Source organism: Chlamydotis macqueenii, chromosome 19 (genome assembly GCF_036417535.1).
Source record: "Chlamydotis macqueenii isolate bChlMac1 chromosome 19, bChlMac1.mat, whole genome shotgun sequence".
Classification (NCBI taxonomy): domain Eukaryota; kingdom Metazoa; phylum Chordata; class Aves; order Otidiformes; family Otididae; genus Chlamydotis; species Chlamydotis macqueenii.
The window spans coordinates 10030870-10054099 of record NC_141574.1 but is presented as its reverse complement, the minus strand read 5'-3'; the positions used below and the strand labels follow the sequence as shown (position 1 = coordinate 10054099).

Sequence of the window (23230 nt, the reverse complement as noted above, 5' to 3'; positions counted from 1 at the left end):
TGTGAGCATCTTATAATCAACTTTTCATATTCCAAACCAGGTGGAGGCATTCATCCCCGAGCCTGTGGCCATCCTGCCCAGGGAAGTGGCGGTCCTGGGGTTTGAGGGCTGCTGGAAGCACACTCAGGAGAAGGCACTGTCTCCCGCCTCTTTCCGTGGAGCAGACTTGGGAGGTACCTCTGCCACGAGAGGGGAAAACCAAGGCAGCTTTGGGAGATGGGAGTTAAAGATGTGTCTGCAGGGGTTGGTGTTTTCTTTGTTTTTTTCTTAGCCTTCCTTTCAAGAAAAGCAAGATTTTACTTTGTAGATCTTGAAAGTGTGAGGGGAACATGCCTGGGGACTCAGAAGCCAGAGGCAAACACCAGACGTGTTGCTTAATATCCTTGCCGTGCCCTGATAATCTCCTGGTTTTTAACACAACCTATATATTTTTCAGTTCAAATATGAGCTGGGAGCTGCAGCTCCTGATTTCTGAATATTGCCTGGTTTTGCCCTGTCAGCCATGTGTTAGAGGATGACGTCTTGCCTTCCTCTGCCCAGGGTCACCACCACCTTTCCCCACACCCGTGAGCCGGGGGCTCATGAATCAGCCCGGTCCCCACGCTCCGTCACTCACCCGGGGCCCCAGCAGCCCCACAGGTCTCCTGCAGGACCCCCAGCCCATGGGTGGGCAGCATGGGGCACTGGCCTGAGACGGCAGTGACTTACCAGCGTAACCCCCTGCGGCAGACCATGTGTGCAGATGCCGTAGCTGTGAGGTTTTATCAAGCGTCTTCCTTAGACCTCATCAGAGAGACACCTGCTCCACCCAGAAGCTTCATTCATGTGGTGCGGTTCACCACATCCACACCAGTCCCCTCCTTCCCTCCTGCTTGTGCCAAAGAGAGATGGAAACTTAACATGATTTTAACATGCTTGGTATTTATTGACTTAATGTGGTCTTGGGAGTGATCATCCCAGCTAGATGATTAATTTTTAACCCTAACGCTTTACGTACCAGCTGCTTTTGTGCTGATGCGTTTATCATTGAAGCACAGCCAAAGAATGTTTTGGACACGTTTGACATATCAGAATTGATGCCAAATGCAGATGAGTGCATGCTATGTATTACTGCCCAGCACACCCAAACACACACATGTTCACTGCAGGAGTTAAATAAAGGCATCTCTAGGCTTCAAGATGCAGCTGCCCTTCTCCAGTGTCTTCAAAGACCGAAATCTCATTGCTAATGAGCAACAGCCTGAACAGTTTATGCTCTTGTGCAAAACAAGGAAATAAGGAAAATTTTGATAAAGTTTACATGAGCTTGTGAATTTCTGAGCAGGTACAAAGGATAAGGAAATGCAAGCACGCCAACCTCCAGATTTGACATCCACTCAGGATGGGAAGTAAAAAATTTATTTTGATTGCACCTTTAGAGAGTCACAAAGCATCCAGCACCTAACCAAGTCTTGCACAGCTCTGAACATTTTTTTAGGACAACAGACAATAAAATGTCACTACCTTTCTGTCTGAAGTGTTACATTACTGAAAGCTTTTACAAATGAATGAAATAAAAATCACTGTACAGCAAGTAAAAGACTAGGCCCAGTCTTAAGCTCCTCTCTGGAAAACCACGTGTCTGGTTCAGTCGGCAGCGGTCGGCTGAGCGGGATCCAGGCAGCAGTTTCCCACGAGCAGCCCAGTGCCACCGTTAGGAGTTTCCAACGCCGGTCTGATGGCCAGGATTAGAAACTGTCAGTGAAGCAGAAAAAGCTACTGAGAGGCAGAACGTCCTTCCAGCACACAGTATTTCTCCATACTTTTTTTTTAACTCCATAGCTTAAAATAGTCACTGGTGAATGGGTGACTGAGAACCCGGTCGTCCCTGAACTCTTGCTCCTCTCAGACACCACAGTGCTTCAGCCTTCCCAAAAGGCACCTCCAGCAACCTCGCATCAGACAGCCCTTTGGATTAGTGGTTTTGGGGCAATTTCTTGGCACTTTAAAAGGTTAAACTTTTAGCAGTTGCTTTGTAACGCCCTGGGATTTCACTGTCTCTGGGTTGTGCAAACAGTTCAGCTTCCTCCCAGCCTGGTGATAAAACAGCCACAGGAAACCACTCAGCAATTTTAGTGACCAAAAGACTAAGTTAATAAAAAGTCAGGAAGACTATTGTTCAGAGAGAAGGTGAGCCTCAGCTGGACTCAGTTCATAAAGAATGGAGTGAAGTCACCATGATTTAGCCTCTATATCAATTGAAAATGTCTGTCTTAAATGGCAGTATTTGCCTCAAATACAGTTTATCAAACTCGAACAGGAACTGCACAGAGATGCTCTGTGGCCTGTGCCTTGCAGAAGGACAGAGCAGGTGAGCCCCAGGAACTGTGACCATCTGTAAATGGGCTGCCAGAAGGAAAACTTCAATCCAGTCCATTCCGCTCAGGTCATACCTGCCTTCTGTAAGTCTTTGTTCTCATTTTCAACTGGAAGAGCCCGTATCAGCAGGAGGACACAGCTAGTGTCCGCAGCTCTTATATGAAGACACTGTTTTACTGTCTCTCAGGATGTGGCACATCATAATCTCTAACTATGTGTCCTAAACTGCGGGTGTGTCAGGCCATACAGTGCCAAAAAACCTCCAGATATACCTTAAAATGCCTTAAAGCTTTAGGGAAGGCAAGGGCAGAGCAGGGGCTTGGAGAAGCCAAGTCAGAATTTGGAGCAGGTTGGCTAATTCTCATTGATTTTTTTTCATGGACACTCTTCCTGTGACATAAGACTCCATTTGTCCTGGAATAAGGCATTTAGAGAAGGGCCACAACAGGCTGGATTTTCAGAGATTTCCCTTCTACTTGAAGAGGAAGAGGCAGGCATTAAGGGACGATGAAGATGGTGGGAGGGACACCAGGCTATCAGCACCTCTGCCTCCAGCGGTGTCTGAGTGGGGCTGAATGGATGGTCAAGGTCTTTTGAGGGGCAGAGTCACTGTGATAACCTCAGTTATTTTTTTCTTTAGGTGTGGAAGAGACTGACTTTGTAGAGCATTTACTATTTTTGTCCGACCTCAAACAACTGCGTACCTTTTGTGCCACTCTCAGGCTCATCTTTCCAGGGTGAGAGGTCGAGCGTGTAGATCTCTTGGCAGTCAACGAAGTTCTCAGGGTAACTGTTAACCTTGAACACATCCCTGGGTATCTCTTTGACACGAGTATTGTCACAGATCACTGCCGACAGTGAGATTTTTCTCAGTGCATGCAACTGCTGCGGAGTGAAAACTCCCAGTCTCTCCCACCAGAATCTGCAATGATATTTTTCATAAGCAGCTTATAGTCTTCTCGGAGGCGGTTGGTACTGGTTACTTGCCAAGATGGGAATCTGAGCAAGGCGAGTCTCTGCTCTGATCCACCTTGGTTGACCAGGCAACAGGCACATCCTTTGGGAACAAGGTGTCTCCAGTGCAGGGAGCCTGCCTCTTCCACCCAGCATCACCAGGCTGCTGGGATGCAGTGACTGATCCTTCCCTTTGGTACCCTGAGAGTAAACGTCGCCTCAGGGAGAGACTGCTACAGATCACCCATGGCCTGGGCCTCAACTGCATGGGTCTGTGGGAATGGGTTGCAAAAAAAGAGCTCTTTGGCATCTGGGCTAAAATCAAAGTAAGCCTTGCTGGGAGCTCTCACTGGTGTGTTGGAGATGGGCTAAATTAGTGTGTTGCATAAAAATGTCAGCATTTTTTTCCCCATTAAAAATTCCAGTACCTGAAGGGGGCTTCTGAGAAAGACGGGCAGAAACCTTTTAGCAGGGCCTGTTGTGACAGGACAAAGGGTAACGGTTTTTAAAAGAGGGAGGTAGATTCAGATTAGATACTAGGAAGAAATGTTTTACACTGAGGGTGGTGGAGCACTGGCCCAGGTTGCCCAGAGAGGTGGTGGATGCCCCAACCCTGGAAACATTCCAGGCCAGGTTGGCCGGGGCTGTGAGCAACCTGATCTGGTTGGAGATGTCCCTGCTCCTTGCAAGGTGGTTGGACTAGGTGGGCTTTGAAGGTCCCTTCCCATCCAAACCATCCTATGATTCTATAATAAATGCCGAAGAGAGGTTTCCTGTCCAAGGTACCTACCTGTCCCCGTCACGCAGGTTCCTGAACTGGGTGCCAATGATGCAAGCCAGGAGGGGTCCAACTCTGCCCTGGGGAACAAAGGGTTCTGCGATTGCCCCAATCCAGAGGTCAATATTGTCTGGTGTCCCATACAACTCTATGAACTTCTTGGCCAGTTTGGCATTGCCTAGAACCTCAGAGAATTCATCTACATTTTGAGGCTGGGAGAGGCCACAGAAGCGCCTCCAGGCATTGTAACCTGCAAAAGCAGGAACAGCAGCTGATCAGGACCCGTGTCTCCTCACCATCTGCCTAGGTTCAGGAGCTAAAAAGACCCCTTGGCCCATGAGCAATGTCTGCTCCTTCTCATGGCATTAAGGGATCTGGAAGACGTTACTGTCTGGACAGTCACAACCAATGCCATGTTTTCAAAAGTCATTTTTGTATGCACACACTAAACTAACAATTTGGATTGTCTGCAGGGACTACAGGTTCATCGCACGCTGTTGGTTAGAGCTACCTAGTGCTGAGGGTGAATGCACCAGTCTTTCCAGTTTTGGAAGGGAAAATTTCCAGAATCAAAGTTCTAGGAAAGAGCAATATTTGGTTGTGCTTAACCCAAGAGCACCCATTTTCCTCCAGCGCCTGGGGACAATCATACCTGTGGGTGCAAGCTCAGAGCTCTGGGTTATCTGAAGACACAAAATAAGCACTGATGGGAAAAGAACAAAGCCCAGAGGGCTTGTCTAGCCCACGTGAAAGCTGAACTTGGTTCCTTGCCTCTGATACCCCACATGTTCTCTTTGCAACACACTATTGTTTCTACTCCTCCTTATTATCCCAACTACCATCTTTGCTTTCCAAGCTTTTTGTCCTCGTCTTAAATCCCTCAGAAAAAAAAAAAATTATAATACAGAGAGCTTTTCTTCCCTGAGCTTGATGTCTATTCATCCTTCCCCCTCAAATCAAGGAACTGTTTCTTTCCATTGGTATGGAAAAAGCTTAGTATATTCATGGAACTCCTATAGACAGCAGAAGAAAAAGAGAATATTGTTCAGAGGATGAGTGGACCTGTGTCTCCTTACCTGGAAGGCCATGGTCTCTTCCCCGTTGCATGTTCATGGCTGCTAGATCCAGACCCATTATCTCTGTCTGTTCAAAAAGGCGGTTCTGGAGCTCCTCAACAAGCAGTTGATTCTGTTTCATCAGTTTTGCACGATCAGCCACCATGCCCCGTATCAGTGGGTCAATGCCACCTGCATTCATTGCAAATCAGGAAGAGAATTTTTGTCACTCTTTTGGTCTCTCTCAGACCAGCGCTGCTGGCTGCCTATGTTCTTACCTTCCATTATAATCCTCCACGTAGCGCAGAAGGTCAAATGAAGAGGGACATGGGAGAATGAACCCAGAGGCTGAAAACTCTCATCCAAACGGGATACAAAAGGCTGTACTGACGTATGACCAAATCGGAAAGCCAGGGAGAACACATTTGAGGCTGTAGGATCCACGGTCTCGTTGTAGCCACTGTATGGAGGGATCCACTTGCTGTTCTCCTCTGCAAGCAGAAGTGGGAGGTAATCTCTGTATGTTATTATCTGGAAAAGCACAAAAGCAGAGGAAGTGGTCAGCAGCTGTTGCAGAAATGCCGTCAAAGTCAAGTGCAGAGCATGAATATGGACTCTCCATCCAGTAGCAGAGTTCATTAAGATCTTTAGGAAAAAAAAAGAGCTGTAGTAATGGCACGAGCTTGGCATAATATATTAAAGTTATTTAATATAGTAAATAATTGACAAATTGGTAAAATAATGGATAAAAAAGCTCTGGATACCCGTGCTGACTCAGATGGACCATCCTTATTCACAATTCAGAAATAACTCCACTAGCTCTACAAAGCACAGGTTTCCTCCTTTTCCTGGAGGAAAAGCCATTCCTAAGCATGTGGATGATAAACAGCGAGCAGTGATCGGTACCTGGTTTATGGCAACTACGATCTTTCGACTCTCTTGGTAAAGCTTTTCTCCATCCCAGTGAGGATTCAACTTCCTCAGCTCTGTAACCAGGCGGTTGTGTTCTCGTACAAAGACAGTGTGCAGTGCAGAAAGTCCCAGGTTTTCAGTTACCCGTTTGTCACCTACAAATGGAAATATTTTAGGAATATTGTAAATTGCTTTTTATTTCAGCAGCTTTCTGTGTTAGGACAGATGAGTAACGACTGATAGTGCCACCGGCAGCAATGCTCACGGTTAAGCTTCCCAGCAGTCATCGTTCATGCCAGATATTTCTTTCTGACATAGACAAGACATTATCTGTCTGAACCATTTCACCAAAACCGTTGGAAAAGAGGCTTTGGGCAATTTAAACTACATTGCATATGGTTCTGAAGCAGCTGTAAATGTGTTGGTTTGTGAAACATCTCGCGTCTGCCTTCCATTCGTACCTCAAGGATACAATCTTCTTTTGTATCAGCACGGAGTGTTTGGTTGTGAAAACTCGTCTCCATTCACCCAAGCTCTGAACACCTCCGAGAGGTCTGTGAATGGGCCTTCAGCAGAAATACCGAGAGAAAACTGGAGAGAATGCAGTGACGACCCTCTGGCAGCAGAAGCCCTGAGAGCTCCTCATTCAGCTGGGAGCTTTTCTTGTGCACGGGGGATGAGAAAATAACGTGCAAGGAGAACACTCTATGTTCTTATGACTGACCTTGCAAGCTTCACATTTACAATATTTTTTAAACATTGTGCCTGTGATGGATCATTTCCCACTTTAAAAATCTCTGTGTTTTCAGTGATCAGCTTTTTTTTTCAATTGCAGACAAACTTCTAGACTTGTCTTCTGATGAAGGTTGGGATAGTTGAAATATTAAAAATTTAGAATGTGGTACCAGGGAGAGTTAACTAAACTGATTAAGAGCATTTAATTAGCATTGATTGAGTTGAAAACTGAATGGTGAATTCTAGGTAGGAAGGGAAAAAAGTCACTGAGTAGTTTTAAACACTGGTAGTTATTCTACTGAAAATTTCTCCTACCTTTGAAAAGACTTTTTAAAGGGAGGATGATTTGTTGTAACTTTTTGGAAATTAAAACAAAATAATTTTTGTGTTTAATTAAACAACTATTGTTCAATTATTATTATTTTTTAATTTTAGGGAGGATCCTGTCTTTCACCTTACACAATCATGGCTTGCAGCACCTCATACAAATACAAAGAGACAGCAGACACCTGCCCATAATGATCCTTTTTGGCTTCACGGGCCGCTGAACACTACTCCACAGATGCACCTTACCTGCTTTAAAACAGGGGATGTTCATGCTCTCATTGGTGAGAATACAAACACTTTTTGTTTTGTTCTCAAAGGGCAAAAATTCCAGCCCCGCATCAGTAAAATTCTGGTTCACAGCCATCAAACCCAGCTGGTTTGTCTGATTTCTAAGGCTCCTTGCCACAGAGTCTTCACTGCCGTACACGGTGCTGGCATCGATGAACGAGCTGACAGCGTTGATCTGCTCACGAGTGAACGTCCTGGGATTGCACACGGAGGCCGACTGGATGAACGGCATGCAAGAGTTTGACCTCAGCATCCGGGGGTCGTCGGGGGGAAACTAAAGCAAACAAACACAAGCGATGCCTCAGAAACTGATGTGGTTTTATTTTTACTGCCTTAAGATAGCATGGGATGGAATGAAATGAAAGTCAGGGTACCTTGATCGGGAAGCAAGGGGACTTGAAGGCACAGTTGGTCTCGCAGTGAAGCTCCAGGCTCACTCCTGCACCGCTGGAAGGGGCTAAGTCAATGTCGTGGTTGACCCACTGGCCCCAGTGCATGAAGACAAGAGAGAGATCTTGATCTTGAGTTATGTTCTCGTTGGCTGTGCGAGCAATTTCATTTGACACTTTTCGAACCTGCAGAGAATCAAAATGAAAATGTGTGTGACTCTCCCTACCATGGTGAAACATCCACCATGAGATCATGCATTTGATGATCTTAGAAAAGCTCATGAGAGTTAATTATGGCATTAAACAGATCCATGCCATATCCCAGCTCTGTGAAAACAGATGTGATGAGTAGTACCCTCTTGACTGCACTGTCCTTCAGCCAAGTCCATGGAAAGCCTTTTACGGCTGAAACTGATGTACGTGCAGACGTCAGAAAGTCAAGAAGATGGTTGAGGAACACCCAAGTCTTATGGTTTGTTTAAGCATCCTGGTGTACCTGAGCACACTGTGGTGCTGTCTGCACCAAACCTTGCGATGCACACTTCTGAAAATGTTATGTTGTCCATGCTTTGCTTAGTGTAGTATTCAAAACCTTTTTGCTCATGTCTGTCTCAAAAAAAAAAAAAAAATCACCCCAAGCCATAGCTCAGTCATAGAAAACAAGCCTCAAATTAGCACCTGAGATGAGAGGAAAGGATCTGTTTATGCTCTAGATGTTGCCACTGTTTCATTTCTGATGGATGGCAACGTCCACTACTGTTTTCTGGACAAGAATAACATTTCTCACCAGCGGGAGTGGAAATCCATTGTACAGCTTCCCTTCACTTACTCCTCTGGGAACAGACACTCCATCCTCGTACACTGCCGGGAGCCAGCGAGCAAACGCGCGGTTCGAGGACCCCAGATAGGAATGCTTTCTGGAGTACCACAAGAAGAAAAGCAAACACTGGTATTACTTTAGAAATGAACAGGCTTGTAGAGACTGATGTGTTGCAGCCCTTTAACCCATGTCTGATTACTCTGGTGATAGAGGTGATAGCCAGAAGACACTGAGAAGTAAACAGAATTGTGGAATTATAGAATCATTAGGGTTGGAAGGGACCTTTAAAGCCCACCCAGTCCAACCCCCCTCCAACCAGATCAGGTTGCTCAGAGCCCCGGCCAACCTGGCCTGACCACCACCTCTCTGGGCAACCTGGGCCAGTGCTCCATCACCCTCAGTGTAAAATAATTTCTTCCTTATGTCCAATCTGAATCTACCTCCCTCTATTTTAAAACCATCACCCCTTGTCTTATCCCAACAGGCCCTGCTAAAGAGTTTTTCCCCGTCTTTCCTGAAAGTCCCCTTCAGGCACTGGAAGGCCACTCTAAGGTCTCCCCAGAGCCTCCTCTTCTCCAGGCTCAACAGCCCCAGCTCTCTCAGCCTGGCCTCACGGCAGACCTGCTCCAGCCCTCCGATCACCTTTGTGGCTTCCTCTGGACCCTCTCCAACAGCTCCACGTCCTTCTGATGCTGGGGGCTCCAGAGCTGGACGCAGTGCTGCAGGTGAGGTCTCACCAGAGCAGAGCAGAGGGGCAGAATCCCCTCCCTCGACCTGCTGCCCACGCTGCTGGGGATGCTACCCAGGATGCGGTTGGCCTTCTGGGCTGCAGACGCACATTGCCTGCTCATGGTGAGCTTCTCGTCCACCAGCACTCCCAAGTCCTTCTCCTCAGGGCTGCTCTCCATCCATTCACCGCCCAGCCTGTATTTGTGCCTGGGATTGCCATGACCCATGTGCAGGACCTTGCCCTTGGCCTGGCTGAACTTCATGAGGATCACATGGGCCCACCTCTCCAGCCTGTCACGGTCCCTCTGGATGGCGTCCCTCCCTTCCAGCGTGTCGACGGCACCACACAACTTGGTGTCATCGGTGAACTTGCTCTATCACACATACATAAATGTGTGATCCTACCTGTTGTTGCATTCTCCAGTAATGGTCCGGTAAATGTCATGCTTTGGGCATTTAATGGAACGAATCTGATAATCACAGCCGGTTTCTTTGGAAATCACCTCCTTCTGTCTTCTGTCTAGTAGGTCTGTAAGAGAAACCATGCAAAACAACATTTGCACTTACTCACTTCTATTTTAGCTTCTCAGGATTCTAGGCTGTTTGAGTCAGCTGAGCCAGAGCTGTGGGTATGTAATACCTGAATTTTAATTTAATTTAGGTTTGGTGCCTGTCATGGTTTTATTAGTGAGGGGGGGGCCTAAGGTGGTAGCTTCTGTAGGAAACTGCTAGAAGTTGCTCCCCTTTGTTCAGTGGACTCGGCCGGGCCTAGGGCGGACCCGCTGCTGGCCAAGGCCGAGCCGATTGGTAGCAGAATGTTCCGTGATAACGCCTCTGTGATAACGTATTTAAGAAGGGGAAAACAGAAAAAAAAAAAAAAAAGAGAAGATGTGAAGAAGCTGAGTGGGGGCAGAGGCGCAGAGGGGGAGGCGCAGGCCTCATGGGCCTTGCAGGCCTCACCCTCTGGCCTCTCGCCAGGCAGCTGACTGGGCCCGACTCAGTCCAGCCCGGCTGCAAGAAGTGGAAAGGAGATGAGAAGTGAATAAGATGTAAAAAAAGATCCTGAGAGACATCTACCAGCCTGTTGTGAGGAACGGCTGCAGACGCCAAGGTCAGTTCAGAAGGAGGGGGAGGAGTAATGCGTCTCCTGGCCAAGATTCCCCTGCAGCCTGTGGTGACGACCACGGTGGAGCAGGTTGTCCCCCTGCAGCCCATGGAGGTCCACGGAGGAGCAGAGATCCACTTGGAGCCCGTGAAGGACCCCATACTGGGGGAGGTGGATGCCTGAAGGCAGCTGTGGCCCGTGGAGGGCCCGCTGGGACAGCTGTTCTAGAGGGACTGCACCCGAGGAAGAGATGACCCACGCCAGAGCAGTTCCACGAAGGACTGTGGCGTAGGGGTGGGACCCCACAACGGAGCAGGGGAGGAATGTGAGGAGTTCTTCCCCCAACCATGAAGCAGCAGCATGAAACAACACGTGATGAACTGACCACAACCCCCATTCCCTCTTCCCCCCTGTGCCGCTCGGGAGGGGAAGGTGGTAGAGATAATGTTAAGCTTGGGAAGAGGGAGGAGTGGGAGGAGGTTATCTTGTTCTCTGTCTCATTATCCTGCTGTTTGTAGTAATAAATGAATAGTTTTCCCCAAGTTGAGTCTGTTTTGCCCGTGACGGTAACTTTAAGGATTTCTCCCTTTCCTTATCTCAAACCTCGAGCCGTTTTTCCTTATATTTTCTCTCCCTGTTCTCTCGGAGGGTGGGGGGAGTGAGAGAGAGACTGCGTAGTCTGGTCCTGATCAGGGCTGAACTACGACAGTGCCTAAACCCTTTTGTGGATCAGCTCTCACATCTAGGCTAGGGAAACTGGGTAGGGATGGAACAACTTTCCAGGGGAACATGGGGAGCATCACCACCAGCAACGTTCTACCCTAGACTGGGAACAAAATTCTGAGGATGCACCTGGGCGGGTGGGCGTGATGACCAGAGCTGGAAGATGGGCTTCTGTTCTCAGCAGTCAGAGCCTCCTGGCACTCTGTGCGTTTTGTCCCAGGTTTATCACACTTATTGTTAGGCTGTTTTTACCATCAAAGATATGAGACAGGCACTGCCAAAGGTGATAATTAAAACATCATGTGGTCCAGTCTGCCTCTGAGCATGCTTAAAGGGGAAGGGGTTAATCACCAGTTTATTTGGATCACGACAGAGCTGCTCTCTGACCCTCCTGCTGTGGTAGATTTTCTGCTGTTAGCTGTTTGTAAGACATTTTGGTCTAAACCACATTACCTGTGACATTGAATCTCCTTTTCCCAGAAAGATGCATCTTTATTTTGAGGAGCTTCAAAGTAGTTTCCAAGTAATCGGCAGCACGGACTGCAGATCTGGTTCTTCCTACTGGGTCCTTTAAGTGCTTCAGGAAATCCATTGGGTTGGCAACCTTTTCATCTAGTTTTCTCTTTAAGCTGAACATAAAAGAGTCCCATAAAGTGCATTCTCTGAAATCAGACCGGCTCTGTCATGCTAGGCTGGGTGTACTTCCACACGACAGCACTGCTGGCTCCTGGGCAGGCTCTGCTCACCTAGGACAAGCTGGCTGCTCATCAGCTTTGCACATCATCTCAGATAGATTTTGGCAAACAAATCATTGTGATCCCCTGTTTCGAGTTTGCATTATGTCCTTGTCAAAATAAATTTTGTTATATCATGTGAAAAGCTAGATCAGTGCAAAAGTGAGTTATTCGGTGACTGGATAAAATTTTACGTTTAATATGGCATGAGATATATTCTGTGACCAGAGAGACAGTTGCTTCTCTTCCTGGTCCCATGCCTTTCTTGCACAATAGAAAACCTTCCACAGGGTAGGAGAGAGACTCCTCCCCAAAGCATCCTGCTTCCCAGAACAACGCATGGAGGGATGCCTGGGTTTTGACATCCACTGAAACTGATTTGTGACAGGGTGCTCATCTGCACAACTGTCCCATGACCGTGGTCCTTCCAGAGAGGGGCAGAACTTCAGCAGCTAGGAGAGGACTCAACATGCATTCAGCATGGCCACTGCGGACTACTGAGAGGTGCCCACGGCAGCACAAGTGAGGAGGCAATCGAAGGGTGGCCATGGCAATGGGACACTGGAATCCAGCCAAACTGAGCAAAAGATTCTCTCCAGGTACAACAGGCAGAGCCCTTGGACAAGGGCATCTCCGTAAGAGATATGCATTGGAAAACAGAAGAAACACACGTGCATTTTCTCCTATTTCCTTACAATGTTGGGGCTGTCATGCAAAAAGGACTCACCTTCTCCGAGCATGTAAATATGCTGTGTCTACCAGCTGCCTGGCTTCACTAATGCTGCTGAGAAGAGATGAGTCTGATAACACTTCTGAGCCCTGTACTAAAAAAAAAAAAAAAAAGAAGAAAAGGCAGAAATTGAGATGTTTTGTAATGCCCACCAGCAGACATACATCCCAGTGCATCGCTGGGCGCTGAGGTGCACGGATTCGCTTCACACGCGGTTCCCGCTGTGCGTTTAGTGCTACCCAGACACCTTTATCTCTGCTCCTCTTGCTCGTCTGCTTCACCCCATTGCTGAGGTCCTGGAAGTCAGAGGACAAGAAGTGACTGTAAAGAGGTAGTTTATTATCTGCTTCACAGAATTGGCTCTGATGGCTTTGGGAGGCTTTTAGGGAGATACTTTTCACCCTTCTTTTTGAAGCCATTCTTCCCTGTAAGAAGGACCATGCACAGAAGAAGCTGAATACATGATCTGAGGCCCAGGTTCCTTGTCATAAAATGATCACGTGCTTCCAAGACCTGTTGACGTAATAGACAATTCCATTTTCTTAGGCATTGACTTCACTGTTACTGGGTTGTTGTGATTTGGCCCTGGTCACCACACAGTTTGGTGGGATGGGGGAGAGAATTGGGAAGAAAAGAAAACTCATGGGTTGAGATGAAGACAGTTTACTAGAATAGCAAAGGAAAATGACAAGAATAGCAAAATATAAGGATATTAAAATATACAAAATGAACAATGCATGATTTCTCACCATTCAATGTCCAAATGACCAATACAGCCCATCCCGAGCAGCAATCATGGAAACGAAACCGAGCAGCAAGCAAAGGAGTGAAAGGGAGCCAGCAAGGGAGAGGGAACGATGCCAGTGAGCAAGAGAGAGGTGTAAGAAGATGCCCCCCCTCGTGGCCAACCCCCGCTTATATACTGAGCATGACGTTCATGGCATGGAACACTCTGTCTGGCCAGTTTGGGTCAGTTATTCTGTCTGCCTCTCTTCCAGCTTCCTGCATCTGCACATTAGCGAGACTTGAAAAGCCGGACAGTGTCCTTGGTCTCATTCACAACTCCTGTCATCAGGGTGTTAATCGACATTCTTCATATACAAAATCCAAAACACACCGGCTACTGAGAGGAAAATTAACTCCATCTCTGCTGAAACCATGATGTGGGTCAATCTACAGGATATTTCATTTTGCATTGCAGCTATACCTAATTAGGAACTCAGACTGAGTTTTGACTCACTCCCTTTCAAGCACAGTAGCAGTAGATGAGAAATAGAAACTTACTATTTAATGAGGAGTCCAGTGCTCCGACGAAGCAGAGAGTGATGACGGATCCTAACAGAGAAATTCTTGGGTTTATGCCTAGAGGGAAATGCAACAGAAATCTTCTGAACGGGCAGGGCTTCACAGAAGCATCGAAAGAGATCGACAGGTTTGGTTTGAATATTTCTTTCAGGATCTAGGCATAAAATACAGCACTCATCTGGTCAGGTCCACAGGTGGGACTCTGGCTTGCAAGGGCTGCAGGAGCTGGCAGGACACAGGGACATCCCTGTGGTGCGGGACGTTTCGTAAACTGGGCTGAGTAATTGCTAAGGAGGAGACAGCGAAGTACGGCCCTGGCCCCAGAGATGGAGACCATTGGGAAGAGGGCAGTGTCCCGCCATCCCTCCTTTGGGGCTGTCCTTCTCAGGTGGCTGGTGTAGAGCAGGTTAGACCCCACATGTCCCTCTCTGCTCCCCTCAGTCTTGTTACTGAGCAAAACAAGCTCCTATGGCTACCACTGGTCCTCCAGCCTTCAGCCCCCCTTGATTATTCCTCTTTATGGTCCCTGAAATGTATTTCTATTCCTTTTTCACATTAACACTAGGAATGTGTATCATTTGGTCTCATCAGTGTTATATACAACAGTATATATCCCCGAAATGAGATCTTTAACCAAAAGTCTGCAATTAGATATATTTTAAGTAATTTAGTCAATATTTTAATGTTTAGAACAGGAAAGACAGACAAAATTTAGATGAACTAATTAACTTCTCATAGTGGGGCGGGTTATCTTACATTTATGGTCTGTGGAAATTCAACCGTCTTCACAAGGACTCAAGGCTTTGTATTGCTTGCAATCTTGCAGGATATTGCTACATGAGACAGGAAAGCTGTATTTTCTCATTTCCAAAAATAATTGTATTTCACATAAGGTGGGAAAGAAGGAAGTATGAAGGACCACCAGCTCCCAACACTCTACCCTGTCTCCTCATCTGCTCAGGCTCACACATGGAATGCACCAGTACCTAAGCTAGCAATATCAACGCAGTCAAGTACAGATATGAAATTAAAATGCGCTGATCCTACCTGCCATCTCTGCAGAGCTGGTAGGACTGGGAAACAAGCCAGTCCCTTATAATACCTGCACCAGGGCAGGGATCAGCTGGGTCTGATCTGGGTGTGGATAAAAAGGGAGAAATTAGGACCAGATTGAGCCAAGAGGAAATATCTGCTGGTTTGCTTTCCTGATCAAGCAGAAAGGTGCACACTTCTCCATTCCTTCTGAGTAAATGTTGACTTACTTTTTGACAAGTCAGTAAAAAAGGACTAAGAATGAAGGCACATGTTTCTTTTCTGCAAGTGAAAGAGATCAGCTATATTTATGATGGTAGAAGGTGACGGTGGAACTCAGCTTCTTTTTCCCTGTCGGTTGACGTGTCTGATCGTTTGGTAAGCCAGAAATGGGTCGTTTTGCCAACACGCATTTGCGGAGCACACCGATACCCGAATATAGCACGTCTGAATGGTGGACCTGCCAAAATTTGTATCCAGGAAAACCAAAGCTGTGTCCCACTTAAAACTGCTTAGTGAAATGGTTTGTATAATTAAACAGCAGCCAGATCAACGGTGATTTGGAAATGCGTCTAAAATAGCTGCTGACCGTTGTGGATGACAAAGACGGGACAAGGAACAAGGCAGGTGCAGAGAGCAAGCTCAGTAAAATCACACGCGTGTTAATTCAGACGATCACAAAAAGTTCTATATGCGCAAATACGAACAGACTGGGAGTGCAAAATGGGATATTCCATCCTGAAACACCCAGAAAGGAACAAAGTGTTGGGTCAGCCAAGTACTTCAATGTGGGTTACGGCAGCTATACAATTGGGAAAAGGGCTGTACTTCAGTCAACAAACGGGAAGGTAGCGGAAGTAATTTAATTCTTTGAACATCAGTCAGGCTGATCACAAAAGACAATGCTGAATTCTTAGTGACAATCAGCTATGTAAATTTCAAAATACTAGGTAGCCAATCCTTCCTACTGTTTAAATATTTTCAGAGTTCTTATTAAGCCAAAATAAATAAAAAGAAAATATGAGAAAGGAAACAGCTAACAAACATGTATCATTTAAAATATGAAAAAAAGGAAAAAAGAAAGAAAGATTTGTGAAGATTAGGTTTTCAGAAGCTGCAAATACAATGCCAATATTTCTCCCCTTAAGAGAAATTCAAAACCAAAGGCAGAAGCTGGCCCCCAGTGTCAGAGGAGCTCTGATCACCCCGGCAGGCGCTCTGCCCTGCCCATCCCGCTTTCTGCCTACAAAATGTCCGTAAGCAGCAGTCCAGGTACCTGAAGGGTGGTTTTGCTATTTCTTTTGTATTTTGACACTGCAATTGCATTTGTGCCTCAGTGACAGTCTGGGAACCCTCAGTTGCCCTTGGGACGGCAGCCTTCAAGGACGTGCACCGTCGTTTGCAGGCGGCCCGATGCTGTTCCCAAGATCGCAGTCACCTGCCATGTGCCAAGTAAGCGCAAGGCTTTCACATGTCCACACGTGTCCTGCGTCACCTCCAGCTGGGATTTATGGTGCTTTGGTGCAATCTTTTGAGCATCAAGAGGAAGCAGGGTACCCTGCCCACCAAGGCCAATGTTCATTCAGCAGGGCGTTCAAGACATGAGGGCAGCCAGGGCGGTAATTATCCACTAATTAGCCTACCAAGCAGCAGATTCCTCCAGCAGATCTCCTCTCTGTCCTGAGGTGACTAAAAGTTGCAGATTTCCCCTCTTCCAGGCTCTTGGTATTACTGATATTACTGTTCGGGCTGCAGGTCTTCACCTTAGACCCCCGTGTAAATCTGGCAGCCTGTAGCTCTGTGACTGCTGACGGTGTTTGCTAAACGTGATTAAGCTATAGCAACAAGATCATTAAACCTAAGCAACGCAGAAAAGAAAGAGCTCATTATCACATTCCTTATTTCCCATCCTAAGGGCAAAAAGCAGCACCCTCCCTGTTCCCGTTCGACACACCGCTGATTTTCCTGCCGGCTGCTTTCAGCGGCTATTTTCACCACACAGACACGGTTATGCTCATAAAACCCAGCCATGAGCCACGATGTCTCAAAGTTAACTGTGATTAAGGACTTAATTTAGGTACAACTTCAAACATACAGAGCTGCTTCTTCACCTGCCAATAGCGTATCTCTCCCGTATTTCAAACTGTGGATTTATTTACGTACTGCCGAGAGCCAGCAGCCCGTACACGCCAAGCCTGTCCTTCTCCAGGGCACAGTGGCATGGAAGAGTCACTACAGTTTAACAAAACTATCTCCAGTGCATCTTCTGCTCCAATAGATGAAGGGCAGAGCTTGGACAGGGATGGAGCGAGCAGGATAAAACAGAAAAAAAGTCAGAAGTGATAGGTTGGCAGCACGGAAATTGTAGGGTGAGTAGAGGAGGAAAAGTTCCCAGCAGCTCAGGGATAACATTTAATAAAACCAGTTTGTTCAGCTTTAAAAATATAAAGGCTGCAGCACTAAAAAGGAACTTTAACTCTTTACGGAGAAGGCCATCTGGCTCTATGCTCAAGGCGCTGAAATGCAGCCCTGGGCAGCAGGGCACCGTCAGAAGAGGGTGCACGGGTGAAAGCCGGTGGTGACAATACTTGGCTCCAGCTTCCTGGAATGGCTCTGGCGACTCAGGGGTGCATCCAGGGTCTGGATACAGGCTCGCTACTGGATGCTGTCTGGTAAATACGTAAGGGGCCAACCCCAGAGCAGCAATGTGGGTTGAAAGCACATTCATTAAAAACTGAGAATCTGTGGGCTAAGGGATTATTTCCTTTTTATGTCATCATACTATAGAGCTCGCCCACCCGGAGCACTTTCCTTCTGCCCACGGCTCGAGCCATTTACCCCATCAGCCAGGAGGGGAACCGGCACACCAGGAGGGTCCCGCTCTGCAGCCTGGGGTGGCAACTGGTGAGGTTTGCTGAAAAAAGCCCTCAGTCCCCCGTCAGGAGCTGATACCCGTCTTGCAGTAGCTGCACACGTCCTTGCGGGCCCCACGCCCATGGCATGGTCAGCGCACTTCTGACTCTTCTCTCAGTGGGACCTTTCCATCCATGGAAAGACCTCAGCTTGCAGGGCCCACACGTGATTCCTGTCCTGAGCAGCAGCCAGCACTCCTCTCCCTTGTGATCAAGTCTCCTTCCCCAGGGACTAGCGCCTTCTTCCCCTTCCCATGGACCAAGCTCGCTCTGTTCTCCATCAATAAAACCTTCAGCTCCTCCTCATGAACCAAACTTCTTCCTCTCCATCTTTTAGTAAAACCCTCTTCAATTCCTTCCGCTTTCCTTTCAGACCATGACCCCATGCTGAGACTGGAGCACAGGAGATGGCTTCCCTGGAGATGAGGTTGGCAGGTCTAGAAGGAGACATCAACCTCTGCTTATGCCAAGCAGGAGGACAGTTTCTCCATTCTTCCAGTTTACTTTATCTTCCTGCTCTGGAACCAGTTCCCATCTTATCCAGGAATTTGGGACACAGCCAAACACCAACACAGAAGTGATTGTCAGGCCCCTAGAAAGCCGCTGGGAGAATACATGGCTTCAAAAGTTCCAGGGATTTATTTTAAACAAAGAGGGAGTGGAAGAAACTTTAGATACTCATTGTCATTTTCATCATGCCATACCAGCTGGGAGGCACTGGAGTCCTTTGCTGCAGTGGACTTTTTTCCCTGGACTACAACTTAATTTCTAGAGAGGTTGAGTACATGAGTAGATGTAAAAAATTAGCACAAATTTTGGGGCTTGATTCAATGTGAAGGGATGTCTGTATGGACAGAGCTTGCCAGGTTCATTAGTGCTCACAATGCACATGCAGTGGTCTCCTCTTGACCATCATATGCCATGGTGTTACAACCAGTGAGATGCCCCAGCACTGTTTTATGGTCAGGACGAAGTGTCAATGGGATGCAGCAGTGTATGGTGACCGCTGTGTGCTGAGTCCAGCAAAGCCAGCACTCGAGCAAGGCAGTCACTATTTTCTGAAACTTGGAAGATCGAAGGGTGAAAACGTGCAAGAAGCAGCAGAGTTTGAATATTTCTTTGAAGAAGAATAAGGTCTGTCTCATGACAGACCTTGTGGTTTTCTACGTTTCGTAATACCGAAAAGTGCCATTTGTTACAAGAGAAGAGCTGTCAACTCCCTGTTGAACTTTTCTGTAAAAACATCCTGTTCTTTCTACTAGGCAATATTGTCTGTATTGTCTGTAAATGTCACAAGAACCATAGATGAACACAGGTATTCACTGCTAATGACACAAGATTAGATATGGAAAAAAGTCAATAAAACAAACCCACTCTGAGAAATACTGTGGGAATTCTGGCCAGCGCAGCAGAAGTCTGAGTCCAGCCAAGCTGCAAGAACAGCTGAGGATACAATGTCCTCCAGACCCTTCTGTCTGGGCTTTGGAGCTCTCCAGAACACGCTTGCCCTCCATAACCCCTTCAGTCCTCTCTTTCGAGCTGTGGCCCCCTCCAAGCTCCTCCGTTTGGGTACCAGGGCTCTCCAGGTCCCTCTGCTCCCTCTCTGGTCCTCTCCAGATCTCTCCATTGGAGTCTGGACCTGCCTGGGCCTTTCCATATGCCCTGTGGACCCCTACAGGCCCCTGCTTTTGGGCTCCAGCAATGTACAAGCCTATGCACTCTGATCTGGATCCTCCATTTGCCATCTGAAGGGCGTTTGAATTCTTACTCTGAAATGAAACATCACCTCCACAGAGCTCTTTGGATACCAAATGTTCAGTACTTCATCCTCAAAAGGAGTAAGGAAAAACAGCTCATTCCAGACTCTAGATCTCATCTTCATTAGCTGTGCCTATCTGGACGTTAGCGGCTTTCCAGCTCTGACGACTCTCCACTCTTATGCCATGCCCTAACCTGAACCCCAGGCACTTCAGGAGATCCAGTATGTCCCAGCTGTAAACTTGAACACGGAGCCTAGAAGAGAGAGAAGGAAACCTGAATAACTGAAAGGGGTGAATTTAGGCTTAACCCTTCTCCTGAGTCTCGCCATAATTGTCTAAAGATGGTATTGTCTCCACTCTCCCATCTCTTTGGCTCTATCATATGTGCTGGCCTCGCTCTACTCATTGTCTCATGTACCCAGTGATGGAGCTGGTTTGAGCACCTGGTTTCCAATGCATTGATGCATCTGAGCAGGTGGCCACCCATGCCTGGACATCCATCCATGCCTATGGAACTGTGCCAAGCCTGACTCAACATCAGGACTGTGCTCCTCCCTGGCCAGTGGAGCAGGGAAGTCAAGCTATGCAGCCAGGCAGAGGCCAGGGAGGGTGACAGTGCAGACAGACCCTCCTTTGGGCTGGGAGCTGAGCACGGGGAAGCAGTTCCTACATGGTGAGGTTTCCATCCACACTACCTCCTGGAGATAAATCCCCATGGGAGAGGGACGGGGTGCCAGTGACACAGTGAAGCACTTGCACGAGTCTTGGGCATAATGCTGAGAACCCAGAGAGGGCTCGGGATGGATCCCCAGAGCTCCAACCCAAACCAGGGATAGGCAAGATGAGGGTGGTGGGACACTGTCCCAGGTTGCCCAGAGAGGCGGTGGATGCCCCATCCCTGGAAACATTCCAGGCCAGGTTGGCCGGGGCTTTGAGCAACCTGATCTGGTTGGAGATGTCCCTGCTCCTTGCAGGGGGGTTGGACTGGGTGGGATTTGAAGGGCCCTTCCAACCTAAACCCTCTGAGGATTCTGTGATTCTATCAAGTGCTTCTAGCACTGTGCTCCAAACAGGACCTTTCTGCTCCAAAGGAGACCAAGGTCACTGCCAGACCTCGCTCAGCAAGGATTTCCTCTCCACAGTCAGCTTTTCTTCCTATCTCCAAATGCATTCTGCCAAAAGCCAAAAGCCAGGCAGCAACCTGGTGAAAACCACGCAAGTCTGCAACACCATCCTGCCAGCGATAGGACAAAACAGCACCTGGTTTGTGTCAGACTGCCTCAGGGAAGGGGCAGATGCACGTGTGTTGGGACGAGAAGGAGATGGAGGAGGCTGGGATGTTCCCAGACTGGGAAAGAAGGCTGGGGATGGTCATCCATCTGCTGGAGAGAAGGAGACAAGATGGAACACAGCTCTCACCACGTCCCGCCGGTGTCGTGACTCCTGCCCAGTTCCCTTCCCCAGCAGTTGAGATGGTGGTTTCTGTATTGGCCTTCACCCTGTGCAGGGCAGGCGACAGCAGTGGCAGCAGCCCCCGAGCTGGGCACGCAGTGTGGCCAGGACGGCAGAACCCAGCTCCAGGTGGGGTTGGGCCCCGTTGTGTCCCCTGGGGCCGCGTGACGGCCACGGGCTCCTGTGCAGCCCCTCTGTGCAAGCTGCTGTGATGGCCGAGCGGTGAAGGCGTTGGACTTGAAATCCAATGGGGATTCCCTGCGCAGGTTCAAATCCTGCTCACAGCGGGAGTTTTTACTGGCAGCCCCTGGCCTCCTGTCCCTGGGACAGACAGACAGACACATAGATATGCCACTCTCGTCCAGGGGCCCTGCATGCTCCCCCTGCCCCTGGTCTCCCGGGGACCCCTTCCCTTTAGGAGAGGGGCAAGACAGTGCTCAGGGGAGCAGCCCTGCACCTCTCATTTTCACAAGAAGAAATCCTGCAATAGCAGTGTCCATCCTGGGTCACCCCACTCCCTACAACCGGCACAGGCCAGTGGCTGCCCTCCTTTTCGTGTATTTTTCCCCAAAATTCATCCCATCTCTGGGTGTGGGAGCTCCTGAACCCTGTGCTGAACCTGAGGGCAGTGCAGTCACCCAGGAAAAGTCTGGGACCTGTGGTGGCTGCAGGGATCCCCTTCCCTGGCTGGGAATCGAACCCAGGCCGCGGCAGTGAGAGTGCCGAATCCTGACCACTAGACCACCAGGGATGAGGTGGTGATGGTGCTGGACCTCTTGGTGGCCACCAGCCAAGCCCTGAAGTGACAGGGACACTGGGGTCCCACAGTCCAGACCAGCAGGGATGGATGCCACAGCCTTTCTGGGGGGGCGGATTTACAGGGATGCCTGCTCGTTTCCGAGGGCTATGGCATTGGGCAGCCCCTCTGTGCAAGAGGACCACATCTCTGCCAGGCCTGGGAAGTGGGTGGTGGCCATGCCGGGGCTCTGATCACTGCTGAAGGCAGGTCTGGGGAAGGTCAATGGTTCAAGAAAAGAATGAGTAGTTTCCTGGGGGTTCCCCAGGGATGCTCATTCCTGCTGGTGATGGAGCACGGACCCCATTTGCACTGCTGTACGTTGCCAGGCTCGTGTGACACACATCACGCTGGGCACAGGTGATCCGGCCTCACGGACACCACAACCCCGGCTCCCGGTGCACGGCCAGGGCTTCCCGTAGTCACCTCGGGAGCAGCAGAACGGCGCAGGCGCAGACTGATGTCAGCAGAGCCGGGGTCTGAGCCCTTCGCTGGGAGAGGGAAGGTGTCCGGAGTCCCCATCCCTACGGGGCTTACGGTAACGTCTGCATCTTGTTTTCCTAGGGGAAAACTGCCAGTTGGGCCCATCTTTTGAGTCTTCATCATGAGCTACAAAACATAGATGCTTTCCAGAGAATCCTTCTAAAGGAGCGGAGATTTCCCCTTCGTTCACCCTGCAGAAGGAAGCGGGCCCTCGTTAGCCGGCGTGCTGGGGGAGCAGGACTCACGGGTGGCAGCAACGCGCTGGCATTGCCTGGGCGTCCTGCAGCAGCGATGCTGACGGTCCCTCCACCCTTTCCTGCATGCCACGTATAGCCACTCTTTCCTTGACCCCATATATTTCACTTAAGAAAATCAGACTTAAAAATACATTTCACTTAAGAAAAAAAAAAAAATGTAAAAAAGAGGCAGAGTCAGGCTGTGGCACAACCAAAACCAGACTTCTCCCCTGTCACCTGCACCCCAGAAAAGAGGCTTCGAGTGAAAGGGCTGCAAGAACATTTCCTGCAGAAGACAGCAGAGGGCCTGGTGCTCCTTGGCTGCTCGGGTGTGGTTGGGAGGGGAAGTAAATGCCTCCCTCCACAAGAAATAAAAGCTCTCTGACTTGCCGGGGTCAGAGAGCACTGGGGAAACCTCCTCGTGCCTCACCTTCCCCATGCAGCTCCCTAAAATGGCCAGCACAGCTCCCCTCTCCATCCAAGGACCCCATCGTGGTCCCTACAGTCCCCCCCTCAGCCCTTCCTTGACGTGGCCTGGGGTCTCAGTGGGACCCCCTGCCCCATGGTGGGGGGTCTCTGCCCAGACTTCACCACGATCCCAGCCGCTGGCCGCTGCC

General features: G+C 48.7%; 1 protein-coding gene and 2 non-coding genes across 3 annotated transcripts; 1 reads left to right on the top strand and 2 right to left on the bottom strand.

The window, feature by feature from the left end:
- Nucleotides 1–1693: 1693 nt before the first annotated feature.
- Nucleotides 1694–22416, bottom strand: LOC104482911 (eosinophil peroxidase). The gene is made up of 14 exons (XM_086763385.1): nucleotides 22321–22416; nucleotides 13922–14096; nucleotides 12635–12731; nucleotides 11627–11802; nucleotides 9751–9874; nucleotides 8584–8713; nucleotides 7782–7982; nucleotides 7366–7681; nucleotides 6052–6212; nucleotides 5424–5676; nucleotides 5167–5337; nucleotides 4103–4340; nucleotides 3063–3280; nucleotides 1694–1734 (listed from the first exon to the last, which is right to left on the bottom strand). The coding sequence occupies exons 1-14, from the start codon at nucleotides 22414–22416 to the stop codon at nucleotides 1694–1696; spliced, it is 2397 nt and encodes a 798-aa protein (XP_086619511.1).
- On the top strand, nucleotides 21304–21385 carry TRNAS-UGA (transfer RNA serine (anticodon UGA)). The gene has a single exon. It is a non-coding gene; the product is annotated as a tRNA-Ser (tRNA).
- On the bottom strand, nucleotides 21778–21849 carry TRNAE-CUC (transfer RNA glutamic acid (anticodon CUC)). The gene has a single exon. It is a non-coding gene; the product is annotated as a tRNA-Glu (tRNA).
- Nucleotides 22417–23230: the final 814 nt, after the last annotated feature.

Bases quoted from the DNA above. Each gene is read 5' to 3' on its own strand.
- LOC104482911 (XM_086763385.1), bottom strand. From the start codon at position 22,416: ATGGGGACTCCGGACACCTTCCCTCTCCCAGCGAAGGGCTCAGACCCC. The intron at 7,983-8,583 runs GTGAGAAATGTT...GATTCTCTGCAG, and splicing joins ATGGATTTCCACTCCCGCTG to GTTCGAAAAGTGTCAAATGA. The intron at 7,682-7,781 runs GTACCCTGACTT...TGTTTGCTTTAG, and splicing joins CCCCTTGCTTCCCGATCAAG to TTTCCCCCCGACGACCCCCG.